Genomic DNA, 19,572 nt, shown 5'->3' with positions numbered 1-19,572 from the left:
GCCAAATCACTGATGCTTTCGAGTTGTGGTGAACTGACTCAATGGGGAAGACTCTGATGCTGGGAAAGACTGGAGGCAAAAGGAGAAGGGGTCAACAGAAGATTGGATGGTTGTATAGCGTCATCGACTCAATGGACATGAGTTTGAGCAAACTCCGGGAGATAGTGAAGGACAGGGAAGCCTGGCGCACCGCAACACATGGGGTCACAAAGAGTCAGACATGAATGACTTCGCGAGTGAAGAACAGCAGTGCACTTAGAACAGTGCCTGGCATGCGGTGCGTGCATTAGTATGACCTGTAATTAAGGATCATTATTGCTTTAAGAAAACCAGCTGTGCAGACGTGATGATGAAAGGCAGCTGACACTCAGTCTTCAAGTGGAAGACCATGGAGAGGAGTGGATGCCGGGAGCCAGCGTGAGGAATCCCACCCATGACAAGGTCATGTGGAGAGGCCTGATGGGCAAGGTGAGTCAGGTCTCGAGGGGTCCTCTGTCTGAGCATCTACCCCGAAACCAAAATCTGTCTGTTTACTGTCTGCTCTACTATATTCTTCTGACACTCTCTGGAAAAAGTTAACTCAGTCTCTGGAAAAGTAACTTCAGTCTTCTGCATTTGAAAGGAGTGTTTCAGTTCAAACCCCCTCTGATAACTCTCTAACTTGCCTAACAGGTTCCCCTGGACTTTTTACAACTTGTGAATTGGTTACAGCCCCCCAACCGTGAGAGGCACAAAGCTTAAAGCATCTTAAAGATACAGAGCCTTTTCTAAGAGCTAAAAATTATATTGGTGATGGGATTTCACTGTTGACTCAATGATTGCTGCCAGGCCTCCATATTCTTTATCTTTTAGGCACCTGGGAGGATATTAATCAATGTAATTGGGATATAGAAAAAGGTATATAGTAGTTTTGATGTTATCAACACTAGACTTTTGAGTTTAATTACTTTTGTTATAAATCACTGTACTCCTTTTACTTGTTATAAATTGCTGTATCTTTGCTATGTAAGAATGTAACTTTATTTAGTGTTTTCTGAGAGAGGCCCCAGACTTTGTGAAGAACAACACAAATAAGTCTTCTGGTTAACAAACCCTTATCAGAAAAGGGCCGTAAAATGTTAATTGGCCCTCTGGCCGGAAGATGATGTAAATCACCTACGACTTGTGTATACAACTAGATATGAAGAGAGAAAAACCTGGTTTTGACGAGTCTGGGCTGCTAACGCTGCATAACTGTATTACCCATTGATCTTGATGTACAAAAAAAGGTATGAAAGGCCTTTCTGCACAATAGAGGTTGGGCCAGTCACTGGACTGGTTTCCCCCGTGTCTCCTCTTTACTCTAATTTCTGGCTGAATTCCCATCTGGGGTGTGGAGGCTCACCATGTCTACTTACTTGTCCCGGCTTTTAATATCCACGTGAGGGGGAGCCCAAGGTGGGGCACCCCCCCCCACTATTCAAGAGGATCCTGGTGGCCTAACATAGATGGTGCAAGTTCCTTGTCTTGGAACGTTATTGGTTTTCCATGTAAACCAAGTTATTCAGCCTCTTTTCTCCACTAAATTTACCCACTATACTATTTCTTCCTAATCTCTTTTAATATCTCTGAATAAATAAGTTTTTTCCTTGCCTACGCTGTTCACCCTTCGAATTCCCTGGATCCATTGGGGCTTGACCCTGGCAAGTGGAGGCTGGTGAGCTGGTGAGCTGATGCCCTCTCCACAGAGGACAGCTGCTACCCAATCTGGGTTGCCGTCACAGCCCCCAACTTGCCAAGAAATCTCGATTTGTCCTGTGCAAAGTTTCATAACCTTTAAACACTGGCTACTAAGTCCTGTTTGAAAAACACACTTGGTGATTAGACGTGATCTTACATCTACAGATATAAGATCACCTTATGTAATAACTGAAAAGAATCAGAAAAAAATTTTTTTGAAGTTTTGATACTTTATTTTTGTTTGTTTGGGCCACATGGCATGCAGGTTCTTCCCCAGTCATGCAGGTTCTGTTTCTTGGAGACGATGCATCTCAGTGTTTGTATGCCATAGTAACGCAGCAGGGAGGGGCATAGGGTCATCAAAGGAAAGTAGGAAGCAATTTAATTGCTATGATTTTTCCTTCTATTACCTCTGGATCCTGGCAAGTGATGGGGAGAAGGAGAAGAGTTTTCTGTTCCACGGCTGGGGGTCGGGGGTTGTATTGAGTGAAGACAGGAGACTTTGGGTATTGAGAAAGTATTGGGGCGGGGAGAGGGTGAAATCAGAAAAGATATCGGTGGTGTTAGCGGAAGTCAAGTAGATAGGCTTCTAAGAAGTTGTAAATAGGTCACTGGCCTGGGCTGGGGGCTTCCTGCTCCCGCATTTTATCTGAAATCAAAGCCCCTCCCAAAGGTGATCTTAGGAGGCTCAACTCTGTAGAGGTTCCATCCCCAGGCAGATGTTGGTGGCTGCTGGTGACTTTGATGAGTCCCCCTCATACACACACGCACACACCCTGGCTTTCTCATCAAAGCCACGGAAACAGAAAGACCACGAAGAGAGTAAAGGAAACTCCAGCATGGGTGGAGGCTGGGCCCCTGGGGCTGTTTCTCCTCCCAACAGCCCAGCCAGGGAGGCATGAAGCTGGGTGCCCTTGGTGTGGGCAGAGTGGGGTGGGGGAGGCACCTGAGCCTTGGTCGCTGCATCTGGAAAGTGGGGGCAACAGCAACTCCTGCCCAGAGGTGCAGGTGAAGATGCGACTCGCCACCTATGGCTGATTCACGTTGATGTTTGACAGAAAACAACAAAATTCTGTAAAGAAATTATCCTTCATTTAAAAAATAAATTTAAAGGATGTGACTTGCACAAGATGTCTGGGGCAGGGGACATGCCTGACAGATGCTCTCCTTAATATCTCTAAATGACACTCATGTACTTATGGATCTCTTCCTGCATACCAGGCACCATACCAAGTCGCTTTTTTCCTCATCTAATTTTAAAATTCACTGTTTCTTTCTTTTTTAAAAAAATTTATTTATTTGGCTGCACTGGGTCTTAGTTGTGGCACGAGGGATATTTAGTTTCAGCATTCAAACTCTCGGTTGCGGTATGTGGGATCTAGTTCCCTAACCAGGGCTTGAATCGGGGCCCCCTGCATTGGGAGTTGCAGAGTCTTAGCCATTGGACCAGAAAAGTCCCTCCTCATCTGATTTCATCTTTACAATAAGCCCAGGAGGTGAGAATCCTTGTTACCTAGTATTTCACAGATGAGGGAACTGGGCATGGAGAGGTGATGGGGTTTGCTCCTGTGTCACATGGCCAGGAAATGACAGAGTAGACTTGGAACTCAAGACCATCAGATGGCAAAGCCGGTTCCCTTCCCCCCTTTACCAGGCAACTGTGTCAACAGTAACAAGAGTGAGTCATTCTCTGGGGTCTGAGCTGTGATCCTAGGGTCCAGGGAAACCTTGCTTCCTGGGTCCATGCTCATTTGCATAAAACATCAGGTCTGTAAGCATATCATTACCTGTCCCTCCCCACACTCTTGGATGCCCTGTTACCCCAAGCTCCCAGCTGCCTGGGTAGAGTGCCAGTCTGTGCTGAATGTCGGCAAGAAGGGTACTGAAGTGTGTAGCCTCTGCTTTCTCAGGAACTGTGGATTTGAGGCTAGAGCAAACCTGGGCACCAGGTCTCTGGCTTCCCTGCTAAACCTCCTGCATGGAGTTGGGTCAGCTGGGTTCAGAGTTCTCAGCTGTAAAAGTGACCTCTGTGGGTCATTCCATCTGTCCCTGGGCCTCCATGAGCCACCTGCCCCTTAAGAACTAGACAGGCCAGCTGCAACGTTCAGCATTTATTTCCAAGGCCAGTGGTCCAAGGGCTACAGACTAAGTCTGGTCCTCACCCCAGGATGTGAGGTGGCTGGGAAGAACTGGCTATGTGTGTTTGTCATTGTGAGGCTGCGAGTGTGTGTGATGGGTGTGACTGTGATGCAGCATGTGGGAGTCTGACATAGAAGCATTGCATCCCATGTGTCATACGTGGTGTGACTGTACGGCCCAGTGTGGCTGACGGGCTGTGATGATGACTTGTGTGTGACTGTGTGGTACATGGTTGTAATGTAGTGTCTGTGACTGAGGGTTTGCTCTGCCGTCTAGGACTTCCAGGTTGTGTGGGAATCTGATGTTTGGTGTGTATGTGTCTAAGGTTGTCAAGGAGTGGCTGAGCTTGTGATTCTCTGGGATGCTGCAGCTGCGATGACAGTGGATTTCTTTCACTTTTGCTACCTTTTCTTTCTCTTTCCTTTCACTCTTCATTTCCATCTTTTCTTTCTTTCTCTATCAGTCCATCTTTCTTTCCTTTCACCCTTCCTTTTTTTCTACCTTTCTTTCACCTTTTCTTCCTTCCTTTCCACCTTTATTTCTTTTCTGTCTTTATCTAACCATCTTTCTCTTCTTTCACCTTTTCTTTCTTTCCACCTGTCTTTCATTTTTCCTCCCTTCTCCCCCTTGCTTCTCTCACGCTCTCTTTCTCTTTTTTTCTTTTTCTCCCTTGAAACATCTTCTAAGTGCCTGTGCAGCAGCCTCTGGCTTGGGTGCTGAAACAGCAGTGCTGGGTGTCAGCCAACCTGTGGATGGTATACACCGGGAGCCAGAAACGAACCACAGAGGGAAAATTTACACCATGGAAATGGGTGTCCCCTCCTGGGACAGCTGTTTGTTGAACACCTCCCAGCACGTCCCTACGCCTGTTTCTCTGAGGGTAGCTTCGTGGCCAGGCTGCGGTGTGGCCACAAGCCCCATGGGTGGAACTTGGGTCATGACTATGACCATGGGTAGGGCTGGGCTGGGCTGGGCTGTTCAAGGTGGGTGAGTCTTGATGATAAATCCTCTCCACCCATTACCAGACTTCGCCCACACTTGTGAGAGGGTAGAGGGTGTTAAGAAATTTTCTGTTCTCAGGCAACTCCCCGGACCCCCATGTCCCACTTTAATCTGAATCAAAAGTATAAATACAATTTCCTGTCTTAGCCAACCACCGCCACCATCACCATGTCCCTTAGATCTGAATCGGAAGTATAAATAGCCACCCCTCACCCCTTCCTGAATATCAAGATCAGCTTTAGCCCCTGCCTGGGGGCTAACAGACCCCCCCAGTGTTGTCCAGGCAGGGCCTGCAGTCTCCTTTGATCCTTCAGAGGTGCCTGCTGGTTCTTGGGGCAGCTGCATTCTCGCTAGTCCCCACTGAGCTCTCCACCTGTCAACTTTGGGTGTCCCCCAGGCCCGCTCTAAAAACCTCCTGTTCTTCTGTGTCCAGAGGCATCCTCTGAGGTCTCTTACTTGTCGGAGACGCAGGTTGGATTAGCCCCGACCACGTACTTCACACCATGAAGGCCTCGAATTAGGAGCGTGTGCCGTCGTGGGCTTGGATTGCGCACTCGCCTGGCATACGTACCACCACCTCGTCCCCCACGTCCAGGTGGACCACTCCGCCCAGGAAGCTGCTGTCCCACCACACCTGGGAGCCGTCTGCTCGCCCGCACCGCGACCGCCGGTTGACCAGCAGCTCCACCTCCTCGGGGTAGCTGGCGGTGCGCTTGTAGAGCCCGTGGGTGATGGGCAGGCAGCCGGTCAATCCCTGGGAGCAGCCCGTACCACCCAGCTGCACCTTGGAGTAGATGTAGTAGTAGCCGGCCTGGGCGACCACCAGGGCCCCATCCCGGTAGCTAAGGCCCCTCAAGAAGGCCAGGCCCAGTTTCGTCTTCCATCGCAGCGGGCCTTCCTTGCCAGTCCGGCTGAAGTCTGCCCCTCTGGAGGGAGACAGAGCAGGGCTGGTGAGCGCACGTTTCCTGCTCGCAGTGGGACCCCGGGCCAGTCGCCAGCCCTCTCTGAGCGCCACCTTGCTCTGTGCTGGGCTTTAAATGTATGCACTCACTTTATCCTCACTTTACAGGCAGGGGAACTGGAGCACAGTAAGTGGCAAAATAACTTGCTTATCCTCCATCTTAACGCTTTCACCCCCTTCTTGCAGACGGGGAAACCGAGGCACAGGGCAATGGATTCACCCAAACCGTCAGAAATTGTCAAGTGGCAGAACTAAGGATTTAAGCAAAACACATCATGGCCCAGCAGGTTATAACCTCTGTATGCCTCAGTCTCCCTCTCTGGAAAATGGAGCTATGAATAGTCCTGGCTAAGGATTGAATGAATGAAGAAGTCGAAAGCCCTCTTCAGTGTGAGCCAGAGAGTATGCACCCTACAAGGGTTTATTCAGTAAATGAAATTAGAAATTCGTGGACTCAGGCAGTGTCTGTGCTCTGGGCAGCTTTGAAGAACTAATGAATAAAGGAGTACTCAGCCACCACTGGGGGGTCTGTCTGGTCGCCCCAAGACCCACGGAACCCTCTTACCCCTGCCAGGACCTGAGGGCCCCTCACCTGTGAGGTGTGCTGCTGGTTTGTCTTGCTTGGGCTTCTGCTCTGGAGAGAGAGAATCAGAGGTCAGAGGTGAAGGTCGTGGTGGGGGGTAAAGGGCCAGCCTCCAGAGGGGTCACCTAGTCCACCTCCTGGTGTCAACCTCACCCTTTCCGGAATGACCCAAACTTCTGCTTCTCCGGCCTGGGGGAGGGGCTTCCTTGGGGCTTGGGCCAGTTGTGCAAATTGCATTGGGCAATGGACTGAGGGGGTGGGGGCAGCATGGGAACCATACCGTCCCCTCCTGGGCGCGCGTTGCGGGGGGCGGGCGGAGGAAGCAGGACCCTGACTCACCTTGTAGCAGCTGCTCCCAGTGTTTTGCACTTTTATCCTGAAAGTACAGAGCAGCCCCATGGTGAGGATCTGTGGGGCCCACGCCCTGGTATCACTCAGACTCGTGGCCAAGAGGCACACACAGACCACGGGCACAGACGTCGCCCTCCATCGACTCCAAGGCCACGTGCAGGCCCCACCCCTACTCCCTGCCACCCAGCAGGCTCTTAACCAGCCAGGACCTCCGTTTTCCCCTCTTGTAAATGGACACATGGAAAATGCCTGGTTTGAATTCCCATGTGAAGTGTAATACAATGCCTGGCACAGAGCAAGTGCTATAGAAGTGTTTATTACATAAGTGCTAGGAAGCTCAGTCCCTGGATCAGGAAATGGCAACCCACTGGAGAGGGCAATGGCAATCCCTGGAGAAGAAAATGGCAACCCACTCCAGTATTCTTGCCTGGAGAATTCCAGGGCCTGGCAGGCTTCCATCTATGGGTCGCAGAGTCAGACAGGACTGAAGTGGCTTACCACACACACACACGGAAGATACACAGTCATCTGAATGGCTGGACACTTGTACATAAATGCAAACACGTGAATACAGACACATGGACACAGACCTGGACACACTGATAAGACACACATGGAGGCAGATACATGGGTGCAGGGTTTACAGATTCACTTGGGTCTGCACATACAGAGACCCAGTAACAAAGACACACAACGTCAATACACAGGCTTGGATGAGTGAGGAAGTGGCTGTGTTGGTACACGTGTGTGGGATAGCAGCACAGGTCCAAGTGGGCCTGTGGTCATCAGGTCCAGCCATGAGCAGAAAAAGGACCCAGAAACAAAAAAGGCCGAGACTGCATGGGCATGGCATGGGACACAGAGACCTACAGGTGTGGCAGAGACAACCGTGGTCATAGGAAACGGATGCAGAGAGGCATGCTCACAGACAGACAAGTGGCTTAGTGACAGCCCCGATAGTGGTGATCAGGGTACTGCTGGTAATGACTAGCTAGGTCAGGAGCTTCCACGGTGGTCCAGCGGTTAAGACTCTGAACTTCCAATTTAAGGGCGAAGGTCTGACCCCACTGCTGTGCGAAATGGCCAAAAAATTTTTTTAATTAAAATATTTTTAAAAGTGGTCAAACTGAGGAATCAGATAAATATTTTAAACAAACAACTAGCCATGTCAGGATGGCGGTTCTGGGGGATACAGACAACACAACTGTTTTATAAAACATTAAGCTTCCTAGAGGTATGTGTGCCTAGTTGCTTCAGTTGTGTCTGACTCTTTGCAACCCCATGGACTGCAGCCCACCAGGCTCCTCTGTCCATGGAATTCTCCAGGCGAGAATACTGGAGTGGGTTGCCATTGCCTCCTCCAAGGGATCCTCCCAACACAGGGATCAAAATCGAATGTCCTGTGTCTCTTGCATTGGCAGGTGGATTCTTTATCACTGAGCAACCTGAGAAGTCTGCTCCTAAACACCTAGGTTTTGTTAGTTCCCATCACTAGAAGTGCCAGGGTCCAGCCCCGGTGGATCCAGGGAATTCGAAGGTGGGGATGGAGTCGACGTCTTTGGAAAAATACATATTTAATCACAGATATAGAGAGATTAGAAATGGATAGTGTAGTAGGAAGATTAGTGGAGAAATAGAGGCTGAATAACTTGGATTACGTGGAATAGCATCCATGCTCCAAATGGGAATTCAGCCAGAAAAACGGGAGCAAGAAAGAAGCGACATGGGGGAATCAGTCTTTCTGGAAACTGATTCGATTTCTTTATTTTGGGGTTTGCTTATATACCTTTTGTTACACATAGGGATGAATACAGTGTCACGCGGGAGTCAGCAGTCCTGACCTTTATCAAAATCAGGTGCTTCACATAAATGTTTAAAAAAGGTACATCATCTTCTGGCCATGAGTGAGACCTGCTGACATTTTATGATCCTTTCTTTCTGATAACCAAAACACTTATTTTTTCCAAGTGTGTTTTTTCTTAAACCAGGCACCACCCTCCAAATAAAGTTGCATTCCTATAGGGTGAGGGTGTAGTGAGTTACAATCAAGAAAGGAATTTATTTAACCCAAGGTTAACATGATTACTCTTAAAGGTTAATACTTATTTCTCCTATATGTTTAAAGGTTAATATTTATTTCTCCTATATGCTAGTTATATTCATTATAAGGGCAGGGAATATGGAGATTTAGCAGCAAACATCAGCCCAACAAATGAAAATCCTTTCACCAATGCTCCACTTAAGATCTGTTTAGTCTTAAGATAGTGATAAAGTTACATTTTTACATAACAAGGACACAGTGATTTATAACAAAGTACAGTGATCTATTACAAAAGAGAAAATTCATTAACTCAAAAAGTCTAGTATTGCTAACCTTAAAAAATACTATATTTCCTTTTCTATATTCCAAATACATTGATTAATATATTCCCAGGTGCCTAAGGATATGGAGGCAATCATTGACTCAACAAGAAGAAAAAGCCCTATGCTAATGAAGACTCTCAAAATACTTCAAAATTCTCTGTGCTGTTTATGGTTGAGAGGTAGTAAACAATCATGTGGCAGGAGTATGGATAATCCTGTCACACAAGCTAGTCTGTCAGCAGAGAGGTTTGACCTGAGACATCCTTGTCCCACCCAGGGGAGGGAATTAGCAGCAATTATTGGCACAACAAATGAAAAACCCTTCACCAATAAAATTCCTAACCAACCCACTATACTGATAATTTCTAATTCCCCAAAAGAATTTGCCTTTAGTAAGTCTAAAACATCTCGTGCCTCTCAGATTTGGAGGCTGTAAACAATCACATGTGGCTGGACGAACCTATACAGGTGGGCTAGATAACCTTCAGAGGAGTCCGTAAGCTGAAACGCTCTTGTCACGCCCAGGAATTTTTATTGCCTTGGAGCTGCACGTTTACTCCTTCTCCGAGAGAAACGGTTATGGGGGAGAGCCCCCTGTAAAGTCAGAGGCGTGGGTGAGAGCATAAAACAGACTCTGGTTTTGGGGTTAGATGCTTGGGAACAGGGGGTTTCCTGAGGCTTGATCACGCCTCCTTCCTCATGACCTTTGCCATGGGCGGAGTTCCTCACTCTGGCTCCCGGCAAGAAGAAATTATAATTATGTGATGCCATTGCAGTATTTATATACAAATCAATATGTTGTACACCTTAAACTTACACAATATGCTATGTCAATTATATCTCAATTTTAAAAAAAGTCAGTTCCCATTTATTGAATGGCTTCCTTGGTGGCTCAGACGATAAAGCGTCTGCCTACAATGCAGGAGACCGGGGTTCAATCCCTGGGTCAGGAAGATCTCCTGGAGAAGGAAATGGCACCCCACTCCAGTATTCTTGCCTGGAAAGTCCCATGGATGAGGAAGCTGGTAGGCTGCAGTTCGTGGGGTCGCAAAGAGTCGGACACGACTGAGTGACTTCACTTCACTTTGCCTGTGCCACACACACAATGTTCTGTTTTATTCCCTATGGAGACTCTTATTATCATGCCTATTTCATGGATGAGGAAACTGAGGTTCCAGAGGTGAATTAGCTTGCCTGGGACTGTTCTTAGTCTGTCCTCCATCTTTGCACACACACTTACAGATGCTCAGTGACATTGGCTTGGAGAACCCCACCCCACCCCAGTGGTGCTTACCTGCAGGGGGCCGCTAACCGCCTCTAGGCGCCAGTGCAGCTGCAGCAGGAACCAGCCCTGGACAGCCAGTCCGGCCACCACCAACAGCAGCATGAGGCCCAGTCCCAGCTGGGCAGCACTGCAGGGCTGTCTCCTGCGGCTGTGCCCCAGCCTCCTGAATGGGATGTCTGTCTGTCCATCCACCACGAACACTGAGGGCCTTGCAACTGTCTCTTCCATGCCTGAGTGGATGAGGCCCCAGGTGCTTTGGGTCTGGCTGGCCTGGATGAATCCTTCAGGCCAGGAGGGAGGAAACCACGATTGCCCAACACGCCTGGGCTTCTCACACTGCCAGCAGGCACTCGTGGGTCCTGGGGCTGCGTTTAGAGCTGGGGCTCGGCCCCTCCCCTTCCCCCACATGCCCTCCTCTCCTTCCTGTCTTCTCCCCACCCCCAGGCTGGCCCCATCTCACTCTCACTCAGAGTCTGTCACACTTTTCAGAGGCATCTGGAGACGTGACTCAGGTGGGGATGGGAGATGAAAAGCCCCAGCTTTCCCTTCTGATGGCATCAACCACGGGGTTGCCAAGTGTTTGCTGAGCACCTCGGCATCATTCACTTGGTCACCGAATGTTTGCTAAGCACCTTCTGTGTCCCAAGTACTGTTCTAGGTTTGGGGGCACAGCTGCGAGCAAGAGAGACAGATGTCCGTGGTCTTAAAGCACTCCTGTTCTAGCGGAGTGAGAAAGACCAGCGTAGTAGGAAAATACTATAGAGTGCTTGAAATGGTAACACAGCGATGGGAAATGCCCACAAAGAGTGGTTTGTGTGTGTGCCTGTGTGTGGGTGTGATTATGTGTGTGCACGAGCGTGTGGGTGCGTGTGTGTAGCCGCGCGTGTGCGCCTGTGTGTGTAGTGTGTGCATGCAGATGTGTGCGGGTGCATGTGCATGTCCGTGCTTGTGTGTCTGTACACACCCCTGTGTGCACGCATGCAAGTTTGTGTGTGTGTGTGTGTGTGGTTTGTTTTTAAGTATTTATTTATTTATTTGGCTGTGCTGGGTCTTAGTTGAAGCATGTGGGATCTTTGATCTTCGTTGCGGCATTCGGGATCTTCAGTTGTGGCATGCGACCTCTTAGTTGCGGCATGTGGGATCTAGTTCCCTGTCCAGGGATCAAACCCAGGTCCCCTGCATTCAGAGTGGAGTCTTAGCCAGTGGACCACCAGTGAAGTCCCGCTGAAACTCACAGTCAGAGGGTGGAACCACCGTCCACTCAGCTGACTAAAGCCAAGTCCTGGGAGTCCTTCTGGACCTCTCCTCCATCCTGTCATGACGTTCCACCCTCAGCAAGCCCTATGGATTCAACCTCTGAACCAGATCCCAAATCCAGCCACCCATTTCCATCCCCACTGCTACCACCCTAAGTGCTATAGACTGTTTGTTCCCCAGCCCCTACACTGATATGTGAATACCTCCAATGTGATAGTACTTAGAGGTGGAGCCTTGGGGAAAGGCTAGGGCACAAAGTTGGAGCCCTCCTGAACGGGATTAGTGCCTTTATAAGGGGAGTTGTAAGAGATATGCTCTGTCTCCCTCTCTGCTGTGTGGGGACAGAGAGGGATGGAGGGCAGGCCAGGAAGAGGGCTTGCTTTGGAACTCAGCCATGCAGGCACCCTGGTCTCAGACTTCCAGCCTCTAGAACTGTGAGAAATACATGTCTGCTGTTTAACCCACTCAGTCTAGGGTAGCTTCTTATAGCAGCCCCAGCAGACTAAAACACTAAGGGACCCATCAGGTTTTGCTTGGACTGGTACAGTACATTCCCAGCTGGATACACTGCTGTACCTCGTGCCATCTTATGATTCATTCTCATCCTTCAAGCTAGTATGGGCTTGCTTATTTGTTTCTTTTTTATTTCATTGTTGTAAATTCACACAACATAAAATGAACTGTTTATTTATATTAAATTTTTTTTTGACCTTTCTGGGTGCTCACTGTGGCTTCTCTAGGTGTGGCTCTTGGGCTCAGTAATTGTGCACAGGCCTCTCTAGTTGCTGCTTGAGGGCTTAGCTGCCCTGAAGCCTTAGTTTCCTGACCAGGGATTGAACCTGTGTCCCTGCAATGGAAGGCAGATTCTCAACACTGGACCACCAGGGAAGTCCCAAAATGAATCATTTTAAAGCAAGCAACTCAAGTGCTATTTAGTACATTTACAGTGTTGTACAACACTAGCTAGTTCAAAAGCATTTCAGTGTCTCAAAGGTAAACCTTATAACCATCAAGAAGTCATTCCCCAACTCCCCCATCCCCAGACCCTGGCAACTATGAGTCCACTTTCCTGCTCTATGGATTGACCTGTGTTGGGCATTTCAAAAAAAGAAAAGAAACACACACTACGTGGTCTTCTGTGTTTGGCTTCTTTCACTGAGCATAATGTTTCCAAAATTCATTCACACTGTAGTGTGTGTTCAGTGCTTCACTCCTTGGCAAGGCCGAGTAATATTCCAGTCTGTAGATGAACCATATTTTATCCTTATCCTTATCCTTTCACCCATTAATGGATATTTACATTATTTCCACCTTTTTGTTATTTTGAAAAATGCTGCTACCAGCATGTGTCTGCATGTGTTTGGGTTCCAGGTCACAATTCTTTTGGGTATATACCTAGGACAGGAACTGCTGGCACCAGCCTTAAAAAGAATTATAGTTTAATTTTTTGGTCATACTATGGGGCATGTGGGATCCTAGCACCCCAACCAGGGATTGAACCCATGCCCCTTGCAGTGCAAACGTGAAGTCTGAACCACTGGACCTCCAGGGAAATCCCCTGGCATCAGCTTTTAAACACTTAAGTCAGCTCTCATCTCTTCCATGTTTGTGTTGTCGTTCAGCCACTAAGTTGTGTCTGATTCTTTGTGACCCCATGGACTGCAGCACACCAGGCTTCTCTGTCCCTCACTATCTCCTGGAGTTTGCTCAAACTCATGTCTGTTGAGCCAGTGATGCCATCCAACCATCTCATCCTCTGTTACCCGCTTCTCCTCTTGCCCTCCATCTTTCCCAGCATCAAGGAGTGTCCAAAGAGTCAACCCTTCATATCAGGTGGCCAAAGTATTGGAGCTTCAAATCATCATCAGTCCTTCCAATGAATATTCAGGGTTGATTTCCTTTAGGATTGACTCGTGTGATCTTGCTATCCAAGGGACTCTCAAGAGTCTTCTCCAGCAGAACAATTTGAAAGCATCAGTTCTTTGGTACTTATCCTTCTTTATGATCCAATTCTCAGTTCCGTTCAGTCGCTCAGTCATGTCTGACTCTTTGCGACCCCATGGATCACAGCACGCCAGGCTCCCCTGTCTATCACCAACTCCCAGAGTCTACTCAAACTCATCTCCATGCAGTCGGTGATGCCATCCAACCATCTCATCCTCTGTCGTCCCCTTCTCCTCTTGCCCTCAATCTTTCCCAGCATCAGGGTCTTTTCAAATGAGTCAGCTCTTCACATCAGGTGGCCAAAGTATTGGAGTTTCAGCTTCAACATCAGTCCTTCCAATGAACACCCAGGACTGATTTCCTTTAGGATGGACTGGTTGGACCTCCTTGCAGTCCAAGGGACTCTCAAGAGTCTTCTCCAACACCACGTTTAAAAGCATCAATTCTTCTGTGCTCAGCTTTCTTTATAATCCAACTCTCACATCGATACATGACTACTGGAAAAACCATAGCCTTCACTAGATGGACCTTTGTTGACAAAGCAATGTCTCTGCTTTCTAATATGCTGTCTAGGTTGGTCATAACTTTCCTTTCAGGAGTAAGCGTCTTTTAATTTCATGGCTACAATCACCATCTGCAGTGATTTTGGAGTCCCCCCAAATAAAGTCAGCCACTGTTTCCACTGTTTCCCCATCTATTTGCCATAAGTGATGGGACCAGATTCCATGATCTTAGTTTTCTGAATGTTGAGCTTTAAGCCAACTTCTTTGCTCTCCTCTTTCACTTTCATCAAGAGGCTCTTTAGTTCTTCTACTTTCTACCATAAGGATGGTGTCATCTGCATATCTGAGGTTATTGAGATTTCTCCTGGCAATCTTGATTCCAGCTTGTGCTTCTTCCAGCCCAGCGTTTCCCATGATGTACTCTGCATAGAAGTTAAATAAGCAGGGTGACAATATACAGACCTGATGTACTCCTTTTCCTATTTGGAACCAGTCTGTTGTTCCATGTCCAGCTCTAACTGTTGCTTCCTGACCTGCATATAGGTTTCTCAAGAGGCAGGTCAGGTGGTCTGGTATTCCCATCTCTTTCAGAATTTCCACACTTTATTGTGATCCACACAGTCAAAGGCTTTGGCATAGTCAATAAAGCAGAAATAGATGTTTTTCTGGAACTCTCTTGCTTTCTCGATGGTCCAGCCGATGTTGGCAATTTGATCTCGGTTCCTCTGCCTTTTCTAAAACCAGCTTGAACATCTGGAAGTTCTTTGGAACTCAAATGGGTGTATCTTTCCTTTTCTCCTTTGTTTTTCACTTCTCTTCTTTTCACAGCTATTTTTAAGGCCTCCTCAGACAGCCATTTTGCTTTTTTGCATTTCTTGGGGATGGTCTTGATCCCTGTCTCCTGTACAATGTCACAAACCTCCATTCATAGTTCATCAGGTACTCTATCAGATCTGGTCCCTTAAACCTATTTCTCACTTCCACTGTATGATCATAAGGGATTTGATTTAGGTCATACCTGAATGGTCTGGTGGTTTTCCCCACTTTCTTCAATTTAAGTCTGAATTTTGCAATAAGGAGTTCATGATATGAGCGACAGTCAGACCCTGGTCTTGTTTTTGCTGACTGTACAGAGCTTCTCCATGTTTGGCTGCAAAGAATATAATCAATCTGATTTCAGTGTTGACTATCTGGTGATGTCCATATGTAGAGTCTTCTCTTGTGTTGTTGGAAGAAGGTGTTTGCTATGACCAGTGTGTTCTCTTGGCAAAACTCTATTAGCTTTTGCCCTGCTTCATTCTGTACTCCAAGGCCAAATTTGCCTGTTACTCCAGGTGTTTCTTGACTTCCTACTTTTGCATTCCAGTCCCATATACTGAAATGGACATGTTTTTTGGGTGTTAGTTCTAAAAGGTCTTGTAGGTCTTCATAGAACCGTTCAACTTCAGCTTCTTCAGCATTACTGGTTGGGCCATAGACTTGGATTACTGTGATGTTGAATGGTTTGCCTTGGAAACAAACAGAGATCATTCTGTTTTGAGATTGCATCCAAGTACTGCATTTCAGACTCTTGTTGACTATAATGGCTGCTCCACTTCTTCTAAGGGATTCCTATCCATGGTAGTAGATATAATGGTCATCTGAGTTAAATTCACCCATTCCAGTCCATCTTAGTTCGCTGATTCCTAGAATGTCGACGTTCACTCTTGCCATCTCCTGTTTGACCATTTCCAATTTGCCTTGTTGCATAGACCTAACATTCCAGTTTCTATGCAATATTGTTCTTTATAGCATCAGATCTTGCTTCTATCACCAGTCCCATCCACAACTAGGTGGTGTTTTTGATTTCACTCCTTCCCTTCATTCTTTCTGGAGTTATTTCTCCACTGATCTCTAGTAGTATATTGGGCACCTACTGACCTGGGGAGTTCCTTTCAGGGAGGACATTTCAGTGTCCTACCCTTTTGCCTTTTCATACTGTTCATGGGGTTCTCAAGGCAAGGCTACTGAAGTGATTTGCCATTCCCTTCTCCAATGGACCACATTATGTCAGACCTCTTCACCATGACCCATCCATCTTGGGTAGCCCCACATGGCATGGCTTAGTTTCACTGAGTTAGACAAGGCTGTGGTCTGTGTGATCAGATTGGCTAGTTGTCTGTGGTTTCAGTCTGTCTGCCTTCTGATGCCCTCTCTCAGCACCTACCGTCTTACTTGGGTTTCTCTTACCTTGGACGTATATCCCTTCAGGGCTGCTCCAGCAAAGCACAACTGCTGCTCTTTACCTTGGACATGGGGTAGCTCCTCTCGGCCGCCGCCCCTGCCCTTGGACGTGGGGTAGCTCCTCTTGGCCACCCCTGCACCACGCAGCCACTGCTGTCCAATTCTCACATCTGTACAAAATTCCAGTGACTTCATATTGAGCTTATGAGGGTTGACAGATTGTGGCCTGTGGGCAGTCAGCAAAGGCTTATATTTCTGTGAAGCCACAGGACTTGCTCTCAGGGGGCTCATACTTTAGTGTCCTGGAGTCACAGATGTGGCTCCTTCCTCTTGTCCCTGTTCCCTTCTTTGCTTCCAACTGGCTTCCTAAATGGCAGCCAACACTCACCACTACCCAGGCTTCATAGCTGATTGTGTTGCAGGGAAGAACTGATTCTGCCTCAGTTGTCTCATCTGGGTGAGCTGACAGGAACTGTGACTTGCTTTTGGAACTGTGACTTACTTTTGTTCTTATAATCATACATTATGGACTGACTGCCTCAGAGGACCCTACCCCTCTGCCTGACTTGAACTAAAGTGACTTTGTTTAGCTCACAGAGAGATAATCTGACCCTACCCACCTGTGAATGGCTGCAAGAAAAGAAGAAATTAACACACCTGCTCCTACTTTGCAAGATAAATGGTCTTTTTACTTCCTCACCTCCTCTCCCTCTCTGTTTAGATAAAAGAACCTGGCATCCAGACCCCAACAAGATGGTTACCTTGAGACATTAGTCTGCATCTTCGGGGTGAGCCAGTTTTCCGAATAAAGTCGTGGTCTTTGCCTCAACACCTCTTTTTGTTCATTGGCCTGTCATGTGGTGAGCAGAGCAAGCTTGGGCTGCGTAATCATCACATGGGCTGCCACCTCCATGTTGGTGTGTCTTCTGTTGGCAGTTACTAGGCATTGGCTGGGTGCATCTGATTCTGGGGGTTGGTGACTCAGCATGTTGCTTCAGCTTTGGCCAGCTCACCCAGATGAGACAGCCTGGCCTTGGGAAAGAGAGGTTGGCTGGAAACTGGGCATCATTGGAGCAGAGAGAAACTGGCCTTGGTGGTCATCCCACACCCTCTCTACTCACCTGGATCTTGTCTACTAAAAAGGATGCACAACATGAGAGTTGTAAGTTAAGTTTCATTTGGGATAAAATGAGGACTGAAACATAGGGGACAGCACCTTGGATAGCTCTGAGAGACTGCTTCAAAGAGCAGTCATCCAAGAAGGCCAATATATAAGATTTTGGTGAAGGGGGAGTTCAGTGCAATCAAGCATTCATTTCACATGAGGTTTTCTGCTAGTCATGAGGAGCTGATGTCATCATGAAGGGATTTAGTGCTTTTCTAGATATAAGTCAAGAATCCACCTGCAGTGCAGGAGACCCGTGTTTGATCGCTGGGTTGGGAATATCCCCTGGAAGAGGAAATGGCAACCCACTCCAGCATACTTGCTGGGGAAATTCCACGGACGGAGGAGCCTGGAGGGCTACAGTTCATGGGATCGCAAAAAGGTGGACACAACTGAGCAACTAACACTCACTCACTAGATGTGACGAGATACAAGGACTGGGATCATGAAATCAGTTTCTGAAAACATCTGACTATCTAAAGACAGGTCCCACCAGTTTCTCTGGAGCACAGAGTGCCTCTCTCTCCACCCAGAACTGCCTTCAAGGCATGCGGAGAGTCAGAAACTGCAGCAGCACAGGATCCCATCTCTGCAGAGGCAGGTGGCAAATGCCCTTGGCAAGTGCCAATCTGTAGTTGACAATCTCCAAGCCTCAGGCCCGTTACTCTTCATCCAGAGAATGTCTCCAGCAGCTGGACAGGAATCCTGTCTTCCAACCCTGGATGGCCCATCCCAAGCAAGTGGGGCATAAGGCAGGCTGGAAGCATCCTTCATTTTATGAATACCTTCTTGCTGCTAAGTTTCTGCTAAGTCACTTCAGTCGTGTCCGACTCTGTGTGACCCCAGAGACGGCAGCCCACCTGGCTTCCCCGTCCTTGGGATTCTCCAGGCAAGAACACTGGAGTGGGATGCCATTTCCTTCTCCAGTGCATGAACGTGAAAAGTGAAAGTGAAGTCGCTCAGTCATGTCCGACTCTTAGCGACCCCATGGACTGCAGCCTACCGGGCTCCTCTGCCCATGGGAGTTTCCAGACAAGAGTACTGAAGTGGGGAGCCATTGCCTTCTCCGGAATACCTTCTTAATAGCCTTAATTTTATCTCTCGGTCCTCAAAGACTAAAATATTTACTGTATAGCCCTTTGTAGAAGGGCTGTCCCCTGAAGTAAGAATAGACATTAAGGGGACTTCTGATGGTGCAGTTGTTAAGACTCCACGCTTTCACTGCTGAGGGCACGGGTTGAATCCCTGGTCAGAGAACTAAGATCCCCCATGGAGCCACGATGTATCATATCATCACCCTCATCGGCGAGAACCTCGAGAAGTTCAAGGCCCTTGAGAGTGACCCTGCTGATAGGCATCAAGGCTCCAGGGCAAGCTGCTGAAGGCACACCATTACACATCAAGCTGATCTCGGGGAGCAGCCCTCATCCCCGGCATTCTTTGGTCTTAGTTGCCCCATGTGGGATCTAATTCCCTGACCAGGGATTGGCTCCAGGCCACCTGCGTAGGGAGCTTGGAGCCTTAACCACTGGACCCCCAGGAAAGTTCTCAGCATCATATTTTATGACCCTTACTTGCAGGGCAGGACTGAGCAGTCCCTGGGCCTGCAGATGGTCTATGCCCCTCAGGACTTACTGTTATCAGAGCGGTCTCCTTGCACTATAATCTCAACAGACATAACCACCACCTCATCAATGACTTTACTATAAAGCAGGTGGTCCTATATTACTGACACTAATGAATGCATGGTGGAAGTAGACTAAAAGGCATCCTTTTCTTCAAGCAGGTTGGTGTTTGCACAAGTTTGCTTAAACCGCTTTCCATGTATATCAGCTCTTTAGGTTTTCTGTTGCGTTAAGGCTCTGCATTTTCCTCTCTTTTAAAAAGAAAAAGAATATATCTACTTACTTATTTATTTTTTGGCTGCACTAGGTCTTTGTTCCTGCACTCGGGCTTTCTCCAGTTGCAGCGAGTGGGGGCTACTTTTCATTGCGTGGCGAGGGCTTCTCATTGTGGTGGCTTCTCTGGTTGCAGAGCACAGACTCTGTGCACATGGGCTTCAGTGGTTGCAGCTCG

The 19,572-nt window shown here is 47.8% G+C and overlaps 1 protein-coding gene across 1 annotated transcript; it reads right to left on the bottom strand.

Moving 5' to 3' along the window:
* Positions 1,959-10,632, bottom strand: LOC108633275 (tumor necrosis factor ligand superfamily member 14-like). The gene is made up of 4 exons (XM_018051672.1): positions 10,414-10,632; positions 6,744-6,775; positions 6,414-6,455; positions 1,959-5,786 (listed from the first exon to the last, which is right to left on the bottom strand). Exons 1-4 carry the CDS (start codon positions 10,630-10,632, stop codon positions 5,378-5,380), a joined length of 702 nt encoding a protein of 233 aa, XP_017907161.1. The 3' UTR covers positions 1,959-5,377.

This window comes from Capra hircus, chromosome 7 (genome assembly GCF_001704415.2).
Source record: "Capra hircus breed San Clemente chromosome 7, ASM170441v1, whole genome shotgun sequence".
Taxonomy (NCBI): domain Eukaryota; kingdom Metazoa; phylum Chordata; class Mammalia; order Artiodactyla; family Bovidae; genus Capra; species Capra hircus.
This window is presented reverse-complemented; position numbering and strand designations above follow the sequence as displayed.